At 33.4% G+C, this 11,618-nt stretch overlaps 1 protein-coding gene across 2 annotated transcripts; it reads right to left on the bottom strand.

The window, feature by feature from the left end:
- Positions 1 to 316: 316 nt before the first annotated feature.
- LOC110789266 (uncharacterized) lies at positions 317 to 10,710 on the bottom strand. 2 transcript variants are annotated; one of them, XM_056842804.1, is made up of 8 exons: positions 10,490 to 10,710; positions 10,215 to 10,276; positions 10,039 to 10,106; positions 9,845 to 9,946; positions 8,540 to 8,892; positions 1,749 to 2,097; positions 615 to 692; positions 317 to 513 (listed from the first exon to the last, which is right to left on the bottom strand). In XM_056842804.1, the coding sequence occupies exons 5-8, from the start codon at positions 8,881 to 8,883 to the stop codon at positions 460 to 462; spliced, it is 825 nt and encodes a 274-aa protein (XP_056698782.1). In that variant the 5' UTR covers positions 8,884 to 8,892; positions 9,845 to 9,946; positions 10,039 to 10,106; positions 10,215 to 10,276; positions 10,490 to 10,710; the 3' UTR covers positions 317 to 459. The 2 variants fall into 2 exon arrangements, with proteins under 2 accessions (XP_056698782.1, XP_056698780.1); XM_056842802.1 differs by having other exon boundaries at positions 9,845 to 10,106.
- Between the last annotated feature and the right edge of the window lie 908 nt (positions 10,711 to 11,618).

The following is an 11,618-nucleotide window of genomic DNA, read 5'->3' as shown; positions in this document are numbered from 1 at the left end:
TCCAAACTTGCTGATTAAAAAGTGTATATATCCACAATTTGACAATAGTATTTCCTCCCTCCTATGATCACGAAGAAGGCATAAACGAGTCCGATTAAACTATTTTGTGAAAGTGTAGAATGTGAAGCGAAGCGTCTGTGTAACATAGATTTGGAATGGAAGTAAATACATCATAATATGCGCTGTTTAGAGTTTTTAACAGTGATTTATGCATGAGAATATGTTTAATAATCGCGGCACGAGGTTATTATTTACGTTAGATAACTAGCTAGATAAGAAGAGTGAGGGATTAGGGGAACGGCAGAACGAGCACGAGGAGACAAAATTCTATTTTCTTCGTCTTCGTCATTGCTTTCATGGGACGAAAATGTAACAATTTACACAGATTTCCTTCCTTTTCCATCATGCACATATGTGGATACTGCCATAACTTACATGAAATAACAACTCTACTCACTATTAATCCGAGTCCGATTCCATGTAATTTCCCATTGCCTTTAATCCTCTTGGCCTCTGCAATATACACCAAAAATATATATGCCATGTTAGAGCTTTCTTCGTCCGAGTACCATTTTTAGCTTCTTCCACAATATGGTTAAGATCTATGAATTTACCTTCTTAGTGATCTTTTTCTCTCTAACTTCGTAGCGCTCCAAAGTTAAATCGCACAACCAACCCCCAGGGCTAACTAACTGCACAACATAAATTAAATAAGCCCATTCAAAACTTCACATGAGGAAAAACATTCAAGTTTAAGATTCTTATTTCCTAGTCTTGAACCTTGAAAAAATGAAGTTAAAGAGAAACACAAACTCGAGTTTCATGAGCACCATAATGATAATGGGGAATTTTAACCATCATATTTTTCAATCTTTAGAGAGAAGACACAATCAATTTCTACGCTGAAAAAAATCTACACTAGAAGACAAGGTTGCTTGATTTTATAGATTGACCAATTCAAAACCTTTCTTCCTCTGGATTGACTTATCTAAATGGCATAATTTGCTGAAGGGTAAAATTAGTGCATTAGAAGAAGTCCATTTCTAATTTGATTTATAGCTCTTGTTTTCATGTCTTTGTCAAGGACTAATTATCGAAGAAGAGAGGATTATGTCTTTGATTACTTTAGATCATTTGACGACATGATAAATTGACGCATATACATTTAACACCTTGATTTGTTTGTGAAGCCTCTTCGTATTAAACAGAAGTGATCTTGTAATTTACTACGCATACGGCTTATACCCAACTAAGTTATTATCCTGAATGTACGCTTTTACACTACAATATCTAAATTAGAGACGGGCATAATTAATGACGGATACTTAATTCAAATTCGACATCATTTGTGTTATTTCTATAGAGAACTTTCACTTTACACCATATACAAGAAGCATGATATTCTCTAACGTTACTTTTCTGAGTTTCTTTTGTCCAAATTGCACAGTTCATGTAAGCTTTTTAGCTCATACATGTTCCTTTCTGAAACTTCAAATTAGCTTACTATTTGTGGACTAATAATTGCCCCCTTTTGTCCATGAATAGTACGCCACATTAAGCTTAATAAACTTGTCCGAATATAATGTCACATTGCCCCGTCTCTAACAAGTTTACGAACTTCGGAAATTCAATTAAACACGAAAAATATAGTGACAAAAGTTTCAGGGACGGAAAAAATAATACGGCTTAATTAGAATAACATAATTAAGTAGGAGAGAGAAAGAAAGTGAGCGGAATAGAAGGCTTACATTGAGGGTACGTTGAACAAACTTAGCACGCTTTTTGGGTCTTTGGGGTAGCTTAGAACCTTTAATTGCCATAAAATCCTCCTCCTTTTCTTTATTAGTAAGTGCGATCATAAACTTAGGTGGCCAAACGACGTCGCTACCACCGCCCGAGGATGACCCGCCACCCTTTGTCTCAGACGACGCTGTCCTACCACCACCACCTCCTCCACCGTTTACCATCATATTCTCGTGATGTTGTTGTTGTTGATGATGGGCCCCACTTTTCTTTTCTCTGTCTGGAGACCCCAACCCTCTCATGCCTCCTCCATTACTATGCTGCCCCTTCATTCCTGATCCAATTTCTGAATTCCTACACCAAAATAAAATAAGAAAAATTAATTAATTAATCTGGAATAAAATTAAAAAATTACCATTATTTTTAGGGATATGTGACAAAAATATGAATTTACAAAAGTAACCTTTAAAAGATGGGTAAGTCAAGGTAAATGTGGGAGGGTGAAATGGTCTTTGTGTGATTGAGAAATAAAGGAGAGAGAAAAAGAGAGAATGGGTTAGGCAGAAAACGTAGAGAAAATAGAGACAAGTGTGATTCGATAATATTAATAAAAATTAGGAAACAAAGGCATAAAAGATGCGATTTCCGATTGTGTTTTTGAACCGTCGGATTACGGTGATTTGTGGTATTTTATTGCAAAAGGGAAAGTACGTGTCCAAGTGTGACTAAGCTGGTGGTTGTACCAATCTAACGGTGTATATACAATGTCCATGGTCCACGTGGCAGCAGATCTTGCCTGCCTTTTTTTTAAAAGAACATAAAAACAGATCTTGACAAATGAATCTGTTCAACAAAATATAATCAACATCGACATCGGAAAATATAGATAAGGGTTTCTATAATAAATAAAGGAGATGAAAAAAATAAGCAAAAGGTCTTGTGCGCACTAGGTGTATAATAAATTTATTGTACACCAAGATAACTTTTACTCAATATTTTGTAACTTTAACCTAGTTTTGATTAACTTTTATATTAGTAATAAAAAAGTTGATAGATAAACATTTTAAAGGGTTAAATGATTAATTTTATACATTATTTGTCATTTTAAAGAAATAAGTTTTACTAAAATCAAAAAATTTATCACTAAAAAATACATAACTTTTACATATATAAGCTTAACTATTGTAAATAAGAATTTGTGAAAAATAAGATCGTTTATCTTTAATTTAAGAACTAATTATAGAATAAAACATATGAAGTACAAAGCATATATACACCGAATATATGAACAAGTATTTCTTAAAAATATTTTGAGAATTACGGAGTATTTTTTTTTTTTTTTTTGAAGGAAAGGATGAGAGAATTACGGAGTATAAGAATAACATGATACGCGATATTAAAATATTCAACTCTTGAATTTACACAGAATTCTATATTTTCTATTTAATTTGGAGAAGTATAGTTCAAATTCTTGAAAGAAATGGAAAGTTTGTGGAGTACCTTTAATGATAGTCCAACAAACTCACACAAAACATCCTTATTAAAAAAAATAGAAAAAATATACAAAGTTAAACATCTCCGTAAAATGTATCTTTAATGCAGATATTAAGGATAACAAAATCCCCTATGTCAAAAAAAAAAAAAAAAAAAAAAGGTAACAATCCGGAATTGCTTTAAAGATAAAAATCATACTCTTATAATCACTGAGGAGCTTCTCAGGTGATATTCCCAAAAATCCTCCAAAAGAAGTAATGAAGGAGTCAATAATAGGAAATTTAAAATAATTCAAGATTTTGCATGTCGATTCAGAATAAATTATTTTAAGTAAATGGTCAATGAAAATAGTCAAATGATGCAACTAAATTGAAAAGAATGTTTGAGCAAAAGCTATAGAAAATCTGCTACGGTTGAAATTCAATGTAATCCACATGTAAGTTATCATAAATGTCATTTTGTAAGTTTGAGGAGACATTATTGTCAATTGATTTTAGTATGGAATCTTCATTGGATTTATGGACCAAACTCTTATCCTCCCTGTTGGGTTGCCCAAACCCATTCATATTTTTTAATTTTAACATGGTATCCCAGCCCAAGTTTGTTGTTTGTTGTGAATCAATAGGCATTATTCTAAGCCAAGGGTTAAAAAATCTCTATTGGATGTTCATTCCCAGACAATAATACCTTACTATTGTCGATTGGTTTAAGTTGACCGAACTCTAACCATTTCTATTGTTGGGCTTGTAAGTTGACCGAACTCTCCTTCTCCCTATTATGTTATCCAAGTTCATGGTTGAGGGTCAACAATAGAGAATCCTTATTCCGTTATGCATGGATGCGAACTACTATGTTGGTTTAAAGAAAAGGGGATCCTAAAGGTCCTAAAAATGTGGAATCAAGTTTCGTCTACATCATTTGTAGTTTTGGATTCTCTAGAGTTTTAAAATAACTCTATAAGGTAGAGTTTGAGCATATCAACCATTGAATGAAAAATCAATGGTTCATATAATATTTTTCCAAAATTCCCCTATTTTTCCTCATCAATATCAGCCATTGATTTTAAAATGTATGGTTTAGATACAACTCTACCTTGTAGAGTTTTATTAAAACTCTAGAGGATCCAGACTCTTCATTTGCTAAACCAAATTACTGCTCCGTCATCATGAGGAAGTCTTTTCGGATAACAGTTATGTAATAACAATTAAATAACACAAAAGAAAAACAAAATAGAAAAAAGGACAAGACTTACGGGACAACTTTTTTAAAGAAATAATATTTTAGTGATTATTTTTTTGACTGATTATGGGTACGAGAAAAATGAAGTAATGGTACAAAAAATTCAGACAATGGTATTTAAAAAAAAAAAAAAAAAATTCTCTCTCTACTGTCGTCTAATTATCTCTCTACTTTTTTCTCCTCCTATCTTTCTTTTTCTGTTTTAATTGTCCTTTTTCTCTCTTTCTTTTATTCTTTTTGAGATTTTCCTCTTGTTATTTTTTCTATTTTATCTTTTTGCCGGTGTTATGTAATTGTTGAAGTATTACATAAATGTTATCCCAAAATACAACCTCTAACATCATAGCCCTCAAGTCGTAATCATACATAATTATGAGAAGGTATATTTGATATGTATTAATCTTATCACAATAATCATGCTCATGACAAGGTTTTCATACAACATTCTGTATCAAGTTATCAACTACACACTTCTTTCAATTATTACGACTATATTAGTTTAACGACTAACTTCGGTCAAAAATAATGTTTAAAAAAGAAAAAAAGTGTGCCAAAATATAGCAAAGTTGATCTCTATATATACATCTTGAAACTTTATGACCGTTTGGTATATATATATACTCCCTCCGTCCCGAAATACTCGACCCGGTTTGACCGGCACAGAGTTTAAGGGACTTGAATTGACTTATTTAATTTAATAGGTAGTAATTGATAGTGGGTATTATTTTAATGTAGTTAGTGGGAAATGTGTTAAGAGGTGGGGTTGGGGGAGAGTAGGGGTTGAATTTTTAATTATTTTTTGTATGGAGTAAGGGGTAGGTGGGTTAATAGAGATGGAGTGAGAAATAATATAATATTGTTAGAATAATTCCATTTTTAGAAACAGGTCAAGTATTAAGGGACGGTCCGATAAGGAAAACAGGTCAAGTATTCCGGGACGGAGGGAGTATATTTTTTATAATTATTTTTGGCTAAATTTAGCCGTTAAACAAATATAGCCATTACAATTGAGATAATTATTCGTATTGGCCAATAAAACTGACTGAGATGTGTCGTGCACTCATATTAGAGTCGCTAACGCGCCCAGTCAGCTACCACTATTTTTTTAAAACTATTTTTTGAGTTGTATTGATGCCATGAACCACTGAGGCTTGGCTAGTGGTTTGAGACTGAGTGACCGTGTACGATAGATTACAGGTTCAAATTCCCGTACTTTGTGGCTCATTCGCACCAAAATAAAAAAAAAATGTTGCCATGAAGAAAGAAGGTGGGTCCCATCATCAGCCTTGAAAACACTTTAATTGGTGACCAAGGGACTTGGTTGTCAGGGTCGTTTTTTCGAATATCAGATATCAGATAAAAGACAAATAGCTAAAAGACAAAAAAAAGAAGTACCATTCTGTAAAAAAAAAAAAAAAATACCATTCTGTAAAGAAAAGTACCATTTTTGTTTAAAAAAGTACCATTCTATTTCTTTTTGTCTTTTTTCCTATTTTGTCTTTTGTTCTAATATGCATTTGCAAGCACATACCAGATATCCAAAAATATTTCCTCCTTGGTCATCCCTTGTTTTAGGGTATGAACATATTTTTGAGTCAAGAGAGATCGAAAGGGGGAATATCAATCGAAATACTACTCAGCAAACCTTTTCTCTATAATTTCCCTTACATTCGTCTCACTAATTAGGAAAGCAAATTCTTCATACTCCATATATTGATCAAGGGGTGACAAAGTCTCATACTCATGATCACCAATAAAAGTGCTCTAAAAGTCTAAATGCAACAATTGGGGACAATCTCACCGGTTTTCTTTTGCTGACATTACGAAATCAGCATAGTTGGGACTTGGGTTAAGCAATAGTGATGGTAATTTAAAATTTTCTAGGAAACAACCTTAGACCATCCAAGTTTCAAACACGAGAAAGGGAAATTATTTACATGGATTTCATTATTAAGTAAACACATATGTATGCATCAAGTGAACACAATGCCATACACATAAGCGCTGAAGCACACACTCACGTAGTGCACACATTAGTGAGCAGAATGTTACAAGCTCAAGCGTGAACAATATATGGGGTTAATAACATCTTACACCACACTCAAATCTATACGTCTACCATCCCGGTATGTCTAATACACACAAAACACGCTTATTAATCCTTTTTTCTTTCTTGGGTCATGTTTCATAAACGCTCTCCAAAAAGGAGGCATATGAAAGAACCACAAGAATAAACTGATTAGGTAGAATATGTCATTTGTTCAGGAATGGTGCAAAACAAACACTAAATGGAAATGAGTGAAGGTTTAAAACATTCACATATTTTGTGAATATAGTTTATGTTACCAAATTTCAGCTAGACTGCAATGGAAGGAGTGAAGGTTTAAATTGTGTAGCTGGAGTTTAGAACATACCCTGAGTGGACTCCCAGATGCCAAATTGTCAAAAACAAAGTCAATTATACCCACCATTCCTCTATCGAATTGTGTTAATTGAATAGTTGAAATCAACAAACTATCATTAAATGATTGACCACACGAGATAGACATTACCAAAATTCAAATTCAGAAAATACTTTATCCACCCAGTGGGTAGATTACCCATTAGAAATAGACATTAACAAATACTCATTATTTTATAGTCTAATTCTAATGGCTAATTTACCCAATGCGTAGATACAGCCTTCTCCATCAAATCTGAGTTTTAAGTAACATATTGATTAAATTCGCATTGGGTTGCGCTGCTAGCAAATTGAGTGATGCGAAGTATTTTTTGAAAAGATACATTCATAACCTTTTTTACTTCATCACTATACTTTGGAGCATAAGTCAAATACCTAAAAGATCCAAAAAAGGACACCAAAAAGTTATAACTCCCAAACTTCTCAGTTACTAAGATTACAAAAAATTGGGGCCTAAATCATGTAGATCATACAGAATGCTGGATAGCACATCAAGCACCCACAAAGAATGAGTGCACCTTGCAACATTCATAATATGAACAATTTTCCATGAGTTCATAGTGCCTTGTGTGTGCACTATATTACTCTTGTATAGTACTCATGCCGCTGAGCCTAAACAAAACCTTAGTAAGAGATCACCCACCGAATCTAAAGTTAAAAGAATTGTAACAGAAAGAAACCCTCAAAAACCAGAATATGTTGGCAAAAAAGGGTACCTGGATGGCTTCAGTTTATCCCCAAAATAGCACCTTGGCAAAATAATGCTATACGGCTTCATAAGCATTTAAAGTACACGCTAAAAAGATAAGATCACTTCTTTGTGGTTTCCACTTAAGAAAAACCAAATGGAATAAACAGAGATAAGCCAAAGGAGACAAGCATCGCTTGCGTGTAATGTACTTGTTATCGCTCATTTGATACTATCCAACAAATTCTAACTAAAGAAAAACTTGAAAGATAAGGAAAAAGGAGCAGTCTTGGAAAAGATGGTTTATATAAAGCCAAACTCACAAAAATTGACCCACTAATGGATGAAAGCACAAACTTAAGCATCTTCTTGACAAGCATGTTAAAATGTTAATCTAGAGAATGAAGATAACCTATATGTAGAACTCTAAATAGAGCTTTGTTTTGTTGTATGGTGATGAGTGTGCAATGAAAAAATATAACATATTTTATGTTATGTTCACTCTTGCTCTCCATACTAAAACATAAACAACATATACCCACCAAGTCTTCCGCACCCAAATTTCTAACAAAGCCAACATCAAAAGATTTCTTCCATGAAAATCTGCTCCCCCCATTCCCAATTAATGTATGTTTGATCTTTCATCACAATTCACAAGATGTCCTTAACGCGTCATCCTCGACAAGAACATATTCGATGATGCTCGAGTTGGTTTATGCTAAGACGGATCTACCTAACCTTAATTTAATCAAGTCAATTTCTCCACACATCAAGTCATCAACCTTTGGTTCACAATTCACACAAAATTAGCACAAGTTTGATGAGTGGCAGTTAGCTCATCAACACTTCCGCAATAAAAACATGAAAATGAAATCAAGCAAAAAAAAAATTAAACAATTCAGCAGGAAATATACCTCAGAATTCGCGAAGGAGGCCGAGCAGGAGATGCAGGCCGTTGTCTTAGATTAAAATGCCCATTTGTAAGATGATTACCACCACCAACCGTACTATTGTTATTATTATTATCGGATCTAACTACCCGTCGGTCGACCCGGACAGTTGTCCGGGTGACCTGAGCGGACTCATTTTTGACCTGGATCTTCATACACCGGAGACGCTTCCGGCTTCCCCACCGCAACACCAAATCGGCCGAACCCTCTCCAATTATGTGCTTCTCCCTAAGGCTACTCGTTGAGGTATTGTTATTGTTGTGGGGATATTGCTGCTGATTATGATTCTTTACCACTTCCTTTTCCATCTACTACACCTGTCCCCATCAAAGAACAAATATTTATAGACATAGTAAGATAGATCTAGTAACAAATTAAGCATTATTGACTCTAGTTAACCAACATTATTTGGTTTAAATTAACTAGGGTTAGTTGGGTATCAATATAAATAAATGATTAAAGAGTTAAAATAAAATAAAGATGCTGGAAGTGGTGGAGGGATGGGATTAAACTGCCTTTATTACTTTATACGGAGTATTATCTACTCCTATCTTACAAATTCATTTCACAAAAATCCATTCAACTTCAAGCCTTATTCATTATTGACATTATAATAAAAAAGGAAAAAGATAAAATCATTTTTTGTTCCTTTAAACAAAATAAATGAAAATAAACTTAAAGAAATACACCTAAAACTGAGAGCACCATTAATGGCGGAAAATATTAAATTTTAAGAAATAATCTCTCGAAAATTAATTAAAATTAGAAAAATATAATATAAAATCAGAGGATGTTTGTAAAAAATTGGAATCTAAGTTTTCGTCTTTGTCCAATTTCTTTAGAAATTCGAGCCAAGGATGAAAAAAAAATGAGCTCAGAATCTCCATGAAAGTAAAGAGGAAAGAAGATCGGCGCACAAATAGATTAAGAAGAAAGAAGTTGAAAATGGGTGTTTGCGATTAAGCAGGCAGCTTAATTTAGGTGGGAAACAGAAAACCACTCAAACAGCAGAAAACCGCCGTTCGGTTAAAAAAACGAAGGATTCTGGAAAAGAAAACCACTTGAGAGAAATTATGCAGAAAACCGCCATTTGTAAGGAACTTGTGAAATACATTTTCGGAGCGAAAAAAACTATGAATTTGATGAACAAAAATAGAAAGAAAAACTGATCGGTTTAAATTCAGAAAAAAAAAAAGGAGAAAATTGCTGGAAGTCAGAGAAAATCACAGAGAAGAGAGAATTTTGGAGGATTTAAGGGCATTGTATTACCTGAAGAAAAAACTTGCAATTTTCTGGAAAAAGGAAGATTGAATCAGAGCTTCAATCTTCGAATTCTAGAAACAGGTGTAAAATGCAGAAGATTCTTCAAAGCTTGCAAATTTGAAAATGAAGCTTCAGATTGAGCTGATTTGAACAAAAATGGTGGAAGATGAAATTGAAGCGACGACTTCGAGGATCGGTACCAGTAATTGAAGTTTCTTCTTCCTTTTCTTCAGTATTGTTCTTTCTGTATGGTTGAGCTTTCGAATTGCTGAAACGCAGATTCGATGTACACAAGGTTAACAATGATTTGATGAAAATTCAACCAGAATTTGAACAGAAATCACAGTTGTTCTCTCACTCTTTCGTATAAATTTACCTGTTCTTCTCTCCGAATTCAACCACGTAACTGAAGAAATCGATTGATTTTGAGCCAAACAGCTGTAAAAGTTGAAGAAATTTACACATAATTAGTTAGATTTTAATAAGAAATGCTATAAATTCGTTAGCCTAAAATTGATTAACAAAAAAAACTTCCAATTTTCCAATTGTTCAATCGTCCAAATATTCTAGACATTTTAATCGTTTTGATGATTATTACAGGTTTTAACTCTTTCAATTCCGAAATCCTCCATTGAAACAAAAACTACAAACCTTCAAATTCCAGAAACAACAAGAAAACTCATTCAAGATCGTCAACTACAGATGAAAGCTACTACTCATTTTTAATTGAAACTCTGTTTTCGCATTTTTCACCAACAATTTGTAAAAAAATTCAAAAAAACTCAGAAAGTTGAAGAATTTGAAGTGCAAATGAGAAAAAGAGGAGAGAGAAAGCTTGAATGGTGCAAACAGAGAGACAAGAGAGAAGAAAAGAAATGTTCTCTCTCTTCTTAAACTGTTGATTTATACCCACCCGTTTCTTTCCTCAACTCCCATCTTTACATCATAGCCGTTGATCGTCAATCCAACGGCTCTCATATCGTCTTCTCCGAAAACCGTGACGATCTTTCGTACCGTTTTTTGCTTAAGCGGGTTAAAACTTGACGCCGTTTGTAGATCTAACGGAATCTTTAACTTCCCCGTTTTATTTTTTATTTATAATTAAATTGTATTTCTCGTTCACCGAAGCAAAGGGATGGCATTCAGTGATGTGTGTGGTATTTTTTAACCAGAGGAGTGGGTTAGTTGAAGGGTTGGTCATTTGTTAACTATGGTTAACGGTAACCTTGGTTGATCCTCACGAGTGGATGATTCATGGTTCATGCCTCATTTTTTTAGATAAAACATGGTCTCACTGATCAATATTGTACGGCGCATTGCATTAGTGTAAAATAAAGGACTAGGTTTTTTTTAGCGCATGTGATATACGAAGTACTCCGTATAAGTTCTGTCTTACGCCTGATATTGTTATGTGGAATAATTATATCCACCTTAGTTCAAGATTAACAGCTTATTTCAAGATTAGTAAGCTTGAAATATAATAGTTGATAAAGTTCAAATGGTGTAGTTTGTTGCGATATAAAACAATGTAATATGTGTATGTAGTATGACGTAAATTGCTTATAAGTTATAACTTCGTATATGATTATAAATTCGGAGTGTATAACAAGGATTAAACACTAGACCTCTTTGTTAAAAGTTACACTTACTACCATCTTAATCAACTACAACTTATGTTATATTCTTCTACAATAAATAACAAAGTGTAAAAGTGAATGCAAGAAATAACAAAGTGTAAAAGTGAATATACTACGTATGTTCTTTTTACAATAAATAACAA

The sequence above is a fragment of the Spinacia oleracea genome, chromosome 1 (assembly GCF_020520425.1).
Source record: "Spinacia oleracea cultivar Varoflay chromosome 1, BTI_SOV_V1, whole genome shotgun sequence".
NCBI classification, from domain to species: Eukaryota; Viridiplantae; Streptophyta; class Magnoliopsida; order Caryophyllales; family Amaranthaceae; genus Spinacia; species Spinacia oleracea.
Note: the sequence above shows the minus strand (reverse complement) of the source record. Positions and strands in the feature narration are given on the sequence as shown.